The sequence below is a fragment of the Ranitomeya imitator genome, chromosome 3 (assembly GCF_032444005.1).
Source record: "Ranitomeya imitator isolate aRanImi1 chromosome 3, aRanImi1.pri, whole genome shotgun sequence".
In the NCBI taxonomy this organism is placed as follows: domain Eukaryota; kingdom Metazoa; phylum Chordata; class Amphibia; order Anura; family Dendrobatidae; genus Ranitomeya; species Ranitomeya imitator.
In genome coordinates this window covers 371,528,767-371,545,035 of record NC_091284.1, presented here as the reverse complement: position 1 = coordinate 371,545,035, position 16,269 = coordinate 371,528,767, and the positions used below count along the sequence as shown (strand labels likewise).

Genomic DNA, 16,269 nt, shown 5'->3' with positions numbered 1-16,269 from the left:
ATAGATGTTAAAGCCTCATATATACGATTCTGTGCAGGTCAATAGCTATATAAATAAATAAAAATGTTATATACACCTACAAATGATCAAGTGCATCAGATTAGAACACAAGTGGATTTGTGTTAGCAATCAGAATATAATATATGTGTACAGTAGATGACATAAGTATTGAACACATCACCAATTTTCTAAGAAAATATATTTCTAAAGGTGCTATTGACGTGAAATTCTAACCAGATATTGGTAACAATCCATCCAATCCCCACAGGCAGAGAAATCAAACCATAAGTTTCCCTAAACTAAGTTATGTATAATAATGAGAAATGACACAGGGAAAAAGTATTGAACACATGAAGAAAATGAGGTACAAAAATCCATGGAATGTCATGATACCTGCTGAAATCTGTCAGCAATTAGAAAGCAATCCTGCTACTTAGTGAAATAATATCAGCTGGTTTAACTAATGGCCTATAAAAAGGTGCCTCATTACCAAGGAGCAACACAAGAAACATCTCATGATGAGTAAAAACCAGTGAGCTGTCTCAAGACCTTCACAACCTTATTGTTGCAAAACATACTGATGACATTAATTACAGAAGAGTTTCTAAACTACTGAAGGTTCCAGTGAGCACTATTGAGGGTATATAGCATGTATCGAAGATAAACCTTAACTTTTGCTAAGTTTTTTTTTAAATAGGCTAGCAGCCCAGACAGAAGGAAATCAAAACATACATGACTACAAAACGTTATACTAAAGTGCTCAGAAGTGCCTCCATCTCTGTTTGGGAAAGTCTCAAAAATGGCTAGACCAAGACTAGTCTGTATATATTCATAACACAGCACATGCCATTGATAATACTTCAATATCATGCATTGCTGAATATGTGTATAAAGAGATACAGGGAACAATCTCACCCAATTCCTGTGGACTGTCACCAAGGAGTGTGTAGTGCAGATAGTCCCTTAAGGCAAAGTTAAAGGACCCCTGGCACAATGCCTGGTCAGTCCCTGATCAGACAGACTGACCCTTGCAGCCCAGATTGCTGCCCTTACGAGGGCAGTCCACCTGTGTGCCTCCCGACATGTTTTCTCAAATGACTCATCAGTGGATATGGCACAATATCATCAGGAAAAACAGGGCAGAACATCCCTTGACGGAGATGTGATCATAGGTAGTGGCTATGATCACATCTCTGTCAATGGGTGTTTAAAGTTTGCTCAAGTACATTTAGTCAAGTCTGTGAAATACTTGGAGAATATAATCTGGTCAGCTGAGACCAAAATTGAACTATTTGGATGCTATAATTAATACACACCATGTTTGGAGGCCAAAAGGCAACGTATATCACCCCAAAGACACCATACCAAAAGTTAGTTTGCAGGTGGAAACATAATGGTGTGGGGATGTTTTTCAGTATACAGCAGAGGAAGACTTCATGTAACTGAAGTAAGGATAAATGGACAAATGTACCGAGACTATGTTGATAAAAATCTGCTGCTATCTCCAGCATGATGAAGATGAAATGAGGGTGGACATTTCAGCAAGACAATGATCCCAAACACACAGCCAAGGAAACTCTCAATTGGTTTCGGAGAAATAAAATAAAGCTGCTAGAATGGCCCATCCAATCACCTGACCTGAAACTGATACAAAATTTATGGAAGGAACTAAAGGTACTGTCACACTAGACGATATCGCTAGCGATCCGTGACGTTGCAGCGTCCTCGCTAGCGATATCGTCCAGTGTGACAGGCAGCAGCGATCAGGCCCCTGCTGGGAGATCGCTGGTCGGGGAAGAAAGTCCAGAACTTTATTTCGTCGCTGGACTCCCCGCAGACATCGCTGAATCGGCGTGTGTGACACCGATTCAGCGATGTCTTCACTGGTAACCAGGGTAAACATCGGGTAACTAAGCGCAGGGCCGCGCTTAGTAACCCGATGTTTACCCTGGTTACCAGCGTAAAAAAACAAACAGTACATACTTACATTCAGCTGTCTGTCCCTTGCCGTCTGGTTCCTGCAGTGACTGCTGGCCGTAAAGTGAAAGCAGAGCACAGCCACAGCGGTGAGTCACCGCTGTGTGACTCACCGCTGTGCTGTGCTTTCACTTTCACTTTACGGCCAGCAGTCACTGCAGGAACCAGACGGCAAGGGACAGAAAGCTGAATGTAAGTATGAAGTGTTTGTTTTTTTACGCTGGTAACCAGGGTAAACATCGGGTTACTAAGCGCGGCCCTGCGCTTAGTTACCCGATGTTTACCCTGGTTACCGGGGACCTCGGGATCGTTGGTCGCTGGAGAGCTGTCTGTGTGACAGCTCTCCAGCGACCAAACAGCGACGCTGCAGCGATCCGGATCGTTGTCGGTATCGCTGCAGCGTCGCTAAGTGTGACGGTACCTTAAAGCTCAGAGTTCATAGAAGGAGCCCACGAGACCTTCAGGGTTTGAAGAGTGTTTGTGTAGAGAAGTGGGCCAAAATCATACCTGAGCAATGCCTGCAACTAGTTTCTCCATACAGGAGGCGTCTTAAAGCTGTCATCACCAACAACATTGTTTGTACGAGATAGTAAATAAATTTCAGTGTGTTCGACACTTTTTCCCTGTGTCATTTCCCATTATTACACATAATTTATGAACATCTATGATTTGCCTATGTGGATTGGACAGGTTGCTAACGACATCTGGTGAGAATTTCATGTCAATAGCACCATTGGAAATATATTTACTTAGAAAATTGGTGACGTGTTCAATGCTTTTCACCTGCTGTATTTTAGTACATTTAGTGTTTTTTTTTTTTTATTTAGTGAAAGCATCAGCCAATACATATTTGTATTATTTAACCTTTAGTGATAAATTAAGCCATTTGTAATAATATATATATATATATATATATATATATATATATATATATATATATTCACTAGTTATAGCAATATATATTTATTTTGTGCTTCTCAGATGAACTTATCCGACAGGTGACCATCAACTGTGCTGAGCGTGGTGTCTTACTGCTGAGGGTGCGTGACGAAATACACATGACCATTTCTGCTTACCAGACTCTGTATGAAAGCAGTGTGGCTTTTGGCATGAGAAAGGCCTTACAGGCAGAGCAAGGCAAATCGGACATGGAGAAGAGGGTAGGTTTCTTCTGATTATTCTTTGTTTTCCCACTTACTGTATAAACTTCTAATTAATCCTGCTGCATTCTGATACTTTTGTTTTTTTTAACTCACTTTATTGAAAAGTTGATAGCACACAGAACAACATGGCATTTTCAATCATATCAATTCGGAATATTTCAGTATGTGACATGACACGTGGAAGATGAATCCGGCCTCATGCATTACATATTATATATACAAACTAGCTGAAGAGCCCGGCGTTGCCTGGGCATAGTAAATATCTGTGGTTAGTTATAGCACCTCACTTCTCTTATTTTCCCATCACGCCTCTCATTTTCCCAATCACATCTTTCATTTTCCCCCTCACATCTCTCATTTTCTCCCTCGCACCTCTCATTTTCTCCCTCACTCCTCTCATTCCCCCCTAACACTTGTCATTTCAACCTCACATCTGTCATTTTCTGATCACTCCACTATTTTTCCTCACTCCTCTCATTTTGCACTCACACCTTTTCATTTTCACCTCACACCTCTCATTTTCACCTCATCACCTCAGTATATACATGTTTGTCATCTCCCTTATATATAGTATACATCTGTATGTCATCTCCTGTATATAGTATATACCTGTATGTCATCTCCCCTGTATATAGTATATACCTGCTGTGTGTCATCTCCCCTATATATAGTATATACCGGAATGTCATCTCCTTCTATATATAGTATATACCTGTATGTCATCTCCTCCTGTATATAGTATATACCTGTGTGTCATCTCCCCTGTATATAGTATATATCTGAGTGTCATCTCCTCCTGCATATAGTATATACCTGCATGTCATCTTCTATATATAGCATATACCTGTATGTCATCTCCTCCTGTATATAGTATATATTTGAGTGTCATCTCCTCCTGCATATAGTATATACTTGCATGTCATCTTCTATATATAGCATATACCTGTATGTCATCTCCTCCTGTATATAGTATATACCTGTATGTCATCTCCTCCTGTATATATATGTACCTATATGTCATCTCCTCCTCTATATAGTATATACCTGTGTGTCATCTCCTCCTGTATTAGACCTCGTTGACACGTTATTTGCTCAGTATTTTTAACTCAGTATTTGTAAGCTAAATTGGCAGCCTGATAAATCCCCAGCCAACAGGAAGCCCTCCCCCTGGCAGTATATATTAGCTCACACATACACATAATAGACAGGTCATGTGACTGACAGCTGCCGTATTTCCTATATGGTGCAATTGTTGTAGTTTGTCTGCTTATTAATCAGATTTTTATTTTTGAAGGATAATACCAGACTTGTGTGTGTTTTAGGGCGAGTTTCGTTTGTCAAGATGTGTGTGTTGAGTTGCGTGTGGCGACATGCATGTAGTGACTTTTGTGAGATGAGTTTTGTGTGAGATGAGTTTTGTGTAGCAACATGCGTGTAGCAACTTTTTGTGTGTCGAGTTACATGTGACAGGTTAGTGTAGCAAGTTGTGTGCAGCAAGTTTTGCGCATGGCGAGTTTTGCGCGTTGCGAGTATTATGTGTGGTGCCTTTTGAGTATGTGCAAGTTTTGTGTGAGGCAACTTTTGCATGTGTTGCAACTTTTGTGCATGTAGCAATTTTTCCGCGTGTGCAAGTTTTGCGTGTGGCGAGTTTTTCATGAGGAGAATTTTGCACTTGTGGCGAGTTTTGCAAGAGCCTAGTTTTTGCATGTGGCGAGTTCTGCGCGTGGCGAGTTTTGAGTGGCGACTTTTGTGTTTTGACTTTTATGTGACGAGGTTGGTGTATTTGTGGTGAATTGTGTGCTGAGGGTAATATGTGTTCAAGCACGTGGTAGTGTGTGGCGCATTTTGTGTGTGTTCATATCCCCGTGTGTGGTGAGTATCTCATGTCGGGGCCCCACCTTAGCAACTGTACGGTATATACTCTTTGGCGCCATCGCTCTCACTCTTTAAGTCCCCCTTGTTCACATCTGGCAGCTGTCAATTTGCCTCCTACACTTTTCCTTTCATTTTTTCCCATTATGGGAATAGGGGCAAAATTGTTTGGTGAATTGGAAAGCGCGGGGTTAAAATTTCACCTCACAACATAGCCTATGACGCTCTCAGGGTCCAGACGTGTGACTGTGCAAAATTTTGTTTCTGTAGCTGCGACGCTTCCAACACTTTTCCTTTCACTTTTTTCCCCATTATGTAGATGGGACAAAATTGTTTGGTGAATTGGAAAGCGCGGGGTTAATATTTCACCTCACAACGAAGCCTATGACGCTCTCAGGGTCCAGACGTGTGACTGTGCAAAATTTTGTTTCTGTAGCTGCGACGCCTCCAACACTTTTCCTTTCACTTTTTTCCCCATTATGTAGATGGGGGCAAAATTGTTTGGTGAATTGGAACGCGCGGGGTTAAAATTTCGCCTCACAATATAGCCTATGACGCTGTCGGGGTCCAGACATGTGACTGTGCAAAATTTTGTGGCTGTAGCTGTGACGTCTCCAACACTTTTCCTTTCACTTTTTCCCCATTATGTAGATAGGGGCAAAATTGTTTGGTGAATTGGAATGCGCGGGGTTAATATTTCACCTCACAACGTAGCCTATGACGCTCTCGGGGTCCAGACGTGTGACTGTGCAAAATTTTGTTTCTGTAGCTGCGACGCCTCCAACACTTTTCCTTTCACTTTTTTCCCCATTATGTAGATAGGGGCAAAATTGTTTGGTGAATTGGAACGCGCGGGGTTAAAATTTCGCCTCACAATATAGCCTATGACGCTCTCGGGGTCCAGACGTGTGACTGTGCAAAATTTTGTGGTTGTAGCTGCGACGGTGCAGATGCCAATCCCGGACATACACACACACACACACATTCAGCTTTATATAGTAGATGAACAACGTAAAGATGGCCAGCACTTACTGGACTCGGGCTAGTTTCAGAATTTAATGTGTATTAAACCTTATTATTGCTATTACTTTAACTCACTTTTTCAATCAGATCTTGAGCGTTAGGCGTAAGGGATGGAAGGCATTCTAATACTTGCAATTCATTCTTCATTATTATTCGCCTTTTAGCCGTGCTTCCGTTAGTCACTCCTTTCATTGATAAATGGTAGAAGAGACTATTTAGACAATCAAAAACGTGAAAACAAGTCATCACCTATCCAAATAATAGGCGATAACTTGCTGATCAGTGGGGGTCTTACTGCTGGGACACAGGGGGAATTTGTCTCTCATTAGAAACTACTGCAGCAGGTGAGGCACCCGACCACTGCTTCATTTATTCTCTATTGGGCTGCCAGTAAAAGGCAGCTTTCGGCAGCACATTTTTAAAAAAATGTATTTTCCAAAACATTGTTTATAATATATTGGCATGCGGTGCTTGTCTTGTTTTCTAATGTGTCATGTATTGCATTACTATGACAGAGAAAGTTGTGTAATATATGTGACAGTTCTAATGATGTCCACTAGATGGTGGTAAAGTTCTGGCTGCCCGTGGGATAAGGTATAGCCCAGAACCTCCATACTGGTGTGTTTTGGGCAGTGCAGCCTTGGATTGACAAAACCACTTTGTAATTTGGCCATGTGACTAAAGTTCGCTCTATGCCGATGCTACAGTGCGCCATAATGTGAGTACATGTGGTACTTTGGAATCAGCAAGTTTATGCATCCGCAACTGAAAAAAAAAAAACCTTACATGTCGTAATAAATCTTTATAACTATCTGTTTCTTCTCTAAACTTTATTTAGCAGTTTTACTCTAGAATTGTTGTCATATAATGCAAAAATAGCCCCAAATGCCATATATAAGAAATGTGGGATGCATTATTACTGTTTATAGAGGCTCATTCAGACGTCCGGGCAAATCGGTCCGAGATCGGACCACAAGGCACAGACTGGCCGTGAGTGGTGTGACAACCTCATAGAAATATATGAGGAGAGCACAGCTCGTCCGTGCCTGGACCAGTTGGCACAGACGTCTGAATGAGCCCTTACAGTGATGCTTCATGCTTTATTCAGCGTTCCTCTCCCTTCTTCTTACTAAATGGGTGTATGGTCGCTTGGCCAACGGCTGAGGGACAGGCCTGCCTTCTCCGTAACATATATGTTCATTTCAGTCAATTGTACAATCTATTACTAGAGAACAGGAGAGAATTATAGCCATTCGGACATAGATTTTCAAAGCAAATATACCAGCCTCATTGGGTCTAAGGTTTGCACTTTCCTATATAGAGGGCCACACCTCAGTGCAGAAACGTAGCCTTTTTTGTCAAATATACCCATTCTCCCTGAAGGGCCAGAGTTTTTCTTTTAGCTACTGTCTGAGCAGTTTACATTACCATACTTTTTTAAATGATTATTTGAAAAATAGCAAGAGAATCGCTGGGGGTCTGACCGAACTCTGCGTGGCCCCCATGTAGAATACAGCTTGACCTCCGCTCCAATCGTTGCCTTTGGGACTGCTGGACATAGGCGAACACTGTACTCTGCTTTCTCCAGCAGTCTCATAGAGAATGAATGGAATAGAGGCAGAGTATGGCACCCCAGCTCCATCCTAGACTGGGCTCTGCAGAGTCCTGTTCAGTCGGACCCCCAATGATCAGCAAGTTATGAATAACTTGCTATTTTGGGAATGCCCCTTTAATTCTTTTAAAAAAGTGCAGTCAACGACACTTTTCAACACAAAGGCATCTCATAGAGACAGACGTGCAAATATGTGGTGTGCAGTTAGATATTTCCCAGGGTAATTGCGGAGAGAGTCAGAATGATGGCACCCAATGTGCTGTGATGGGAGGAGGGGACATTTAGGTGTACCGCCTGTACCGTATAGCTCAGTGTTTTTTGGTCTTTGATGTGATGTCCTATTTTAGAAACTATGGGGCTATGGCGCTAAACCCTGACTCTACAGAATGCAATATTTGGCTATCACGCCAAATCCTGACTCTACAGAATGCAATATTCGGCTATGGCGCTAATCCCTGACACCAGAGAACGCAATATTCGGCTATGGCGCTAATCCCTGACACCAGAGAATGCAATATTCGGCTATGGCGCTAATCCCTGACACCAGAGAATGCAATATTCGGCTTTGGCGCTAATCCCTGACACCAGAGAATGCAATATTCGGCTATGGCGCTAATCCCTGACACCAGAGAATGCAATATTCGGCTATGGCGCTAATCCCTGACACCAGAGAATGCAATATTCGGCTTTGGCGCTAATCCCTGACACCAGAGAATGCAATATTCGGCTATGGCGCTAATCCCTGACACCAGAGAATGCAATATTCGGCTATGGCGCTAATCCCTGACACCAGAGAATGCAATATTCGGCTATGGCGCTAATCCCTGACACCAGAGAACGCAATATTCGGCTATGGCGCTAATCCCTGACACCAGAGAACGCAATATTCGGCTATGGCGCTAATCCCTGACACCAGAGAACGCAATATTCGGCTATGGCGCTAATCCCTGACACCAGAGAACGCAATATTCGGCTATGGCGCTAATCCCTGACACCAGAGAACGCAATATTCGGCTATGGCGCTAATCCCTGACTCCAGAGAATGCGTTATCGGGCTATGGCGCTAATCCCTGACACCAGAGTACGCAATATTCGGCTATGGCGCTAATCCCTGACTCCAGAGAATGCGTTATCGGGCTATGGCGCTAATCCCTGACACCAGAGAACGCAATATTCGGCTATGGCGCGTAGAAGGAATGATCAGCTGTCGCCGTGTTAACACACAAAGCAGTTTCTCACCCCCTTCGGCGTTGGGCCACTGCTACGTCTAATCTTTCTGGCTAAGTGCTGTGAATCTCTGCAAGTAAAGCCCGGATCTGGAATATTAACTTCTTCAGCCATGGCTAATACACAATGAAATTGCTTTCTCTATTCTGTAAAACGGTTTCATTTCTCGGCGGTGACTTCATAGCTTTAGCACAGTTTGGTCACTGCATTGAAGATGATTTCACTTTTTTTTTTCCAACAGATTTTACACTTGAATCACTAATTTCATGGTCGACAAACTTGGATTTTAATCACATTATCAAAGTTTTCTAAATATGAAACCGGACTGGAACAGCTTTTTCGAAAATTGCCCAGCAGTTCTAAACAAATTGCATCCCGGATAGACGGGTGTGGGTGTTTCTTGCTTCCCTGCCACTAACACATCATTGACTAATATGATTTCAAAGAAAGAAATGACATTAACTGTCTGCTAGCGAGGAACAATGACAGCCTCCGTCTCCATGAACGTTCATTTTCCTATTAGCCGCATAATACCATTAAAGTGTAATATCCAGAAATCAGCAAATGTGGAGAGAAAGCATTCAGGCGTCTTGTCAGGCGCATGTCGCGTGCGCCACCTGGCATTTTCTATTTTACATAACATCGTACATACGAATAATAATAGAAATAATCCATCTGAAAATGCTGGTCAATGCTATGGAAAAGTAAAGGTGGATTATCACTGCCGATTGTCCTGATTCTAGCGTACACTCAGTAACAACAGTGACGCTCATTAAGGTGTATTCACGCAGAACGTTCAGATTGCATTTTTTACACATTTTAAAAAAGCAATTCAAAAAACATATCATGTGGTCAATGTGTGAATGAACCCTTAAGGCGTTAATCCCAACTTCTGTCTTCATGAGTCCATGGCTTCCCAGCTTCTTAGCAGACAGCACAGGCCACCAGCATCATTGCTCGGCTGACCCACTTCTATATGAGGCAGCATAGACAGCACAATGGCTCTGAAGCCGGACAGAATCTAGACCTAGAGCCTTGCTCCATCGATCAGGTCAGCTGCAGAGCAGCGCTTACAAACTCACTCTATGTGAGGCAGCTTGGCAGAATAAGTAGCACCGTGGCACTGAAGCCGGCCAGGATCTAGACCTAACCTCAGAGCAGCATTAACAAGCTCACTATGAAAGAGCTACAAGCATGTTTGGACATCCTGTGGTGGCCGGTCCCCTTACCATTAATCAGTAACTGATAAAAATAAAAAAGGTATTGGGAAAATGAAGCATAATGTTAGTAATTAGTAAACTAAAAAGTTGCTTGTCCATCCAACAACTGTCATGTGGAACTTTATTGACTGCAATTTCTAGAAATGTTACCGTGAGTATCCTATGGTCCTTCCCTCTCCCCAACACCGCACACGGTTTTTAGTGAGTAACTCTATTGGGGAAAGGAAGTAAGTGCTGCCATTGCCTTATATTACACACTACCTTCCGTTTTGCGAGAAATCATTTTTGCACTTGTGATTTATGGTCTACAGATTGCAGAATTGGAGCAGGAGAAAAAAGATTTTGAAAGACTGGTTAATGAACAGAAAGCCAAGTGTGAAGCCATTGAAAAACGGGAAGCAGAGAGGCGGCAAGTGGAAGAGAAGAAGCATGCGGAGGAAATCCAGTTCCTGAAGCGAACCAACCAGCAGCTGAAGGTAAGATTTTGTCTCGGCCTTAGAAGAATACGGTTTGATACATAGAGTAATTTCTCCAGGAACCACGATTTAAGAATACCGTTTAAGACAGGGGACCCCAAACTAGTAACAGGGGGCTCTGGATGTCACTACTACGAGTGGGGCAGGATCTTCTTTCATAGTTGAATGTGGCCCTCAAGGTCAGAAAGGTTGGGGACCTCTGGTTTAATACACATAGTGGCATGTGAGGCGATAAACCTATTAGAGACTTAGATTAGCCCAAGCGATGAAGTGCTCTCTTAGTAGTCATGAGTTCACATATGAACAAACTGTGGTCGTTATAGCTTAATTACATGGCGGCGACGGACTCCTCTACTTCTGCAGGTGCTGATTTCTAGTCAAAGCTGAAATAGGAGAAATTGCTTGATCCCAAAATTTCATTCAGCTGAAAATGGTCATTGTGGTCATCATCCACAGCCCTCTATGCTACAGCAAGGGCCTGGCCAGGCCACCACAATGGAGCAGCACTGTTAAGTAATCATGTTGTAATTTCCTAAAAAGTGACTTCTGAGTGGACCAGCCAATAATTAATTTTTATATTGTGCCTAGTCATTAACAGCTTGGGAGAAGGAAAAATCAGAACATGCAGAATCAAAGTTCTCAAAGTAATATACAGTACAGACCAAAAGTTTGGACACACCTTCTCATTTAAAGATTTTTCTGTATTTTCATGACTATGAAAATTGTACATTCACACTGAAGGCATCAAAACTATTAATTAACACATGTGGAATTATATACTTAACAAAAAAGTGTGAAACAACTGAAATTATGTCTTATATTCTAGGTTCTTTGAAGTGACCACCTTTTGCTTTGATGACTGCTTTGCACACTCTTGGCATTCTCTTGATGAGATTCAAGAGGTAGTCACTGGGAATGGTCTTCCAACAATCTTGAAGGAGTTCCCAGAGATGCTTAGCACTTGTTGGCCCTTTTGCCTTCACTCTGCGGTCCAGCTCACCCCAAACCATCTCGATTGGGTTCAGGTCTGGTGACTGTGGAGGCCACGTCATCTGGCGTAGCACCCCATCACTCTCTTTCTTGGTCAAAAAGCCCTTACACAGCCTGGAGGTGTGTTTGGAGTCATTGTCCTGTTGAAGAATAAATGATGGTCCAACTAAACGCAAACCGGATGGAAAAGCATGCCGCTGCAAGATGCTGTGGTAGCCATGCTGGTTCAGTATGCCTTCAATTTTGAATAAATCCCCAACAGTGTCACCAGCAAAGCACCCCCACACCATCACACCTCCTCCTCCATGCTTCACGGTGGGAACCAGGCATGTAGAGTCCATCCGTTCACCTTTTCTGCGTCGCACAAAGACACGGTGGTTGGAACCAAAGATCTCAAATTTGGACTCATCAGACCAAAGCACAGATTTCCACTGGTCTAATGTCCATTCCTTGTGTTCTTTAGCCCAAACAAGTCTCTTCTGCTTGATGCCTGTCCTTAGCAGTGGTTTCCTAGCAGCTATTTTACCATGAAGGCCTGCTGCACAAAGTCTCCTCTTAACAGTTGTTGTAGAGATGTGTCTGCTGCTAGAACTCTGTGTGGCATTGGCCTAGTCTCTAATCTGAGCTGCTGTTAACCTGCGATTTCTGAGGCTGGTGACTCGGATAAACTTATCCTCAGAAGCAGAGGTGACTCTTGGTCTTCCTTTCCTGGGGCGGTCCTCATGTGAGCCAGCTTCTTTGTAGCGCTTGATGGTATTTGCCACTGCACTTAGGGACACTTTCAAAGTTTTCCCAATTTTTCGGACTGGCTGACCTTCATTTCTTAAAGTAATGATGGCCACTCGTTTTTCTTAGCTGCTTTTTTTTCTTGCCATAATACAAATTCTAACAGTCTATTCAGTAGGACTATCAGCTGTGTATCCACCAGACTTCTGCACAACACAACTGATAGTCCCAACCCCATTTATAAGGCAAGAAATCCCACTTATTAAACCGGACAGGGCACACCTGTGAAGTGAAAACCATTCTCGGCGACTACCTCTTAAAGCTTATCAAGAGAATGCCAAGAGTGTGCAAAGCAGTCATCAAAGCAAAACGTGGCTACTTTGAAGAACCTAGAATATAAGACATATTTTCAGTTGTTTCACACTTTTTTGTTAAGTATATAATTCCACATGTGTTAATTTATAGTTCTGATGCCTTCAGTGTGAATGTACAATTTTCATAGTCATAAAAATACAGAAAAATCTTTAAATGAGGTGTATCCAAACTTTGGTCTGTAGTGTACATATAGCATGTCATCAGAAAATTACTGTACCTATTATTTAAATCAAGTTGTGTTTTAAAAAATTATTCAGATTTTGTTTTGGTACTTTTCTCTTTTACTGTCTATGCTAATTTCAAGATTTTTTTTGTTGTTCCCGATCTGGATTCCAGTTTATTTTATTAAATACACAGACATATCGCTACAGCTGTTTCACATGCAGTCACATGTAACTGTGTACTTTTATTGTTTTTTTATCTAGATAAAGAAATGTATGTATGGCAACTATATATATATATATATATATATATATATATCAAAAACATTTCTAGAATTCGCCCTTTTCTTACTTTCGACTCTGCAAAAACTCTTACTGTTTCACTTATTCATTCTCGTCTGGACTATTGTAACTCTCTACTAATCGGCCTCCCTCTTACCAAACTTTCCCCGCTCCAATCTGTCCTGAATGCTGCTGCCAGGATCATATTCCTCACCAACCGTTACACCGATGCTTCTACCTTGTGCCAGTCATTACACTGGCTACCCATCCACTCCAGAATCCAGTACAAAACTACTACCCTCATCCACAAAGCACTCCATGGCTCAGCACCACCCTACATATCCTCCCTGGTATCAGTCTACCACCCTACCCGTGCCCTCCGCTCCGCTAATGACCTCAGGTTAGCATCCTCAATAATCAGAACCTCCCACTCCCGTCTCCAAGACTTTACACGTGCTGCGCCGATTCTTTGGAATGCACTACCTAGGTTAATACGATTAATCCCCAATCCCCACAGTTTTAAGCGTACCCTAAAAACTCATATGTTCAGACTGGCCTACCGCCTCAATGCATTAACCTAACGATCCCTGTGTGGCCTATTTATAATAAAAAAAATAAAAAAAACAATCAGGTTCCTCGCATCATGTTCTCATTCAATTTATGCAGTTAATAGCCCTCTGTGTCTGTACTGCTACATACTTAGGCAGTTAACTGGTTCATACAGCTTTACACTATGGCCGGTCCGAATAACTAAAGCAATTGTTATCATCCACCTCTCGTGTCTCCCCTTTTCCTCATAGTTTGTAAGCTTGCGAGCAGGGCCCTCATTCCTCCTGGTATCTGTTTTGAACTGTATTTCTGTTATGCTGTAATGTCTATTGTCTGTACAAGTCCCCTCTATAATTTGTAAAGCGCTGCGGAATATGTTGGCGCTGTATAAATAAAAATTATATATATATATATATTTTTTTTTTTTTTTTCTTTATTTAGGAATTTTTTATTTTATTTTTTTTTTACACATCTAAAATATTTTGTTTTTACTTTGTCCCGGGGGGATATCACTGTATAGTGACAGATCACTGATCTGACACTTTGCAGAGCACTGTGTCAGATCAGCGATCTGGCGTGCCTTGCTTCAGGCTTACAGGCGCCTGCTCTGGAGCCGGAAGTACTCCCTGCAGGACCTGGAAGTAGCCCCACGGCCATTTTGGATCTGGGGCCTGCAGGGAGGAGACGCTCGGTACAAGGTGAGCACATCGCCTTGTACCGATCGGCTCAGAGAAGCACGCAGGGAGTCCCCTCCCTGCGCGATGCTTCCCAATGCCCCCGGAACACTGCGATCATATTTGATTGCGGTGTGTCGGGGTTAATGTGCCGGGAGCGGTCCGTGACCACTCCTGGCACATAGTGCCGGATGTCAGCTGCGATAGTCAGCTGACACCCGGCCGCCTCCCCCCGTGAGCGCGGCCGATCGCATATGACGTACTATCCCGTCACTAGGAATTAAGTCCCAGGTCACCTTGATGGCATAGTACGTCGTATTGGATTAAGGGGTTAAACGTAATCCTCTCCTTGATCCAACATATTTCTCCCTCCTTTGCATATTAAACTTGGGCTTATGAAGAATTTTTGTCAAAGCAATGAACAAAGAATCGGAAGCCTTTTCTTAGCTGCGACAGAATAAGTGACGCAAAGATTAAAGAAGGTATTTTTATCTGCCCACAGATCGGAGATATAATGAATGACAGTAGATTTGATAGTCTTTTGCAAGGTACTGCCTTTAAAGATGTGACCTTCAATCTCCTTGGCAACAGCAGGGCACCGAACTTTGAACAACTCGTGGACAACATGCTCACAGCATATCATTTGATGAAATGCAATATATCACCAAAAATGCATTCTCTACATTCTCCATTGGACTTTTTTCCAGCCAATCTTGGTGCCGTTAGCGATGAACACGGTGAAATATTTCACCAAGACATTGCGCTGATGGAGAAAAGGTACCAGGGAAAGTGGAGTCCATCAATGCTGGCTGACTACACTATGTTCCAAATTATTATGCAAATTACATTTTTCTTGGATTTTCCTAAATGGTCGGTGCAAATGACAGTCACTCTAATAAAGTCATCACCCGTTAGAGTATACATCGAATTTTATTGAATAAACCTCCCAATGGTAATGGTATAATCTCCAAAATGAATAAAAACTCAAAATGCACTGTTCCAAATTATTAGGCACAGTAGAATTTCTAAACATTTGATATGTTTTAAGGAACTGAAAATGCTCATTTGTGGAATTTGCAGTATTAGGAGGTCACATTCACTGAACAAAAAAGCTATTTAACTCCAAAACCTCCTACCAGGCCAAGTTACATGTTAACATAGGATTCCTTCTTTGATATCACCTTCACAATTCTTGCATCCATTGAGCTTGTGAGGTTTTGGAGATTTTCTGCTTGTATTTCTTTGTATGAAGTCAGAATAGCCTCCCAGAGCTGCTGTTTTGATGTAATCTGCCTCCCACCCTCATAGATCTTTTGCTTCATGGTACTCCAAAGGTTCTCTATAGGGTTGATGTCAGGGGAAGATGGTGGCCACACCATGAGTTTATCTCCTTTCATGCCCATATCAGCCAATGACTCAGAGGTATTCTTTGCAGCATGAGATGGTGCATTGTCATGCATGAAGATGATTTTGCTCCTGAAGGCACGTTGTCTAGCAGAAACCTTCCTCATTATGCCTTTATCTGCATGAACTTTGTCTGTGCTCTTTTTCAGTCACAAATCTCTTCACGGTATAATAATCACTTTTAAGTTTTTGCGAAATATCTAATGTTTTCATACCTTGTCCATGGCATTGCACTATTTAACGCTTTTCAGCAGCAGAGAGATCATTTTTATTTCCCATATTGCTTGAAACCTGTGGCCTGCTTAACATTGTGGAACATCATTTTTAAGTAGTTTTCCTTTCATAAGAATTACCTGGAAAACTAATTATCACGTGTTTAAGATTGATTCCAGTGATCCATTGAGCCCTGAGACACAATACCGTAAAGTATATAGTTAAAGGGTGCACTCTAGCTGTATCTCAAATATAGGGTGGGTGCATAACCTAGTCCACTAATATATATGACCAAAGAAGAAGAGAAAAAGAATGGACTAAACAA

At 42.2% G+C, this 16,269-nt stretch overlaps 1 protein-coding gene across 1 annotated transcript in view; it reads left to right on the top strand.

Moving 5' to 3' along the window:
- DNALI1 (dynein axonemal light intermediate chain 1) overlaps positions 1 to 16,269 on the top strand; it is a 57,286-nt gene that overhangs the window by 37,542 nt on the left and 3,475 nt on the right. Inside the window, exons 4-5 of the mRNA XM_069756911.1 lie at positions 2,959 to 3,137; positions 10,406 to 10,570. Of these exons, the coding sequence (XP_069613012.1) occupies positions 2,959 to 3,137; positions 10,406 to 10,570 (344 nt within the window). The remainder of the gene's footprint in view (positions 1 to 2,958; positions 3,138 to 10,405; positions 10,571 to 16,269) is intronic.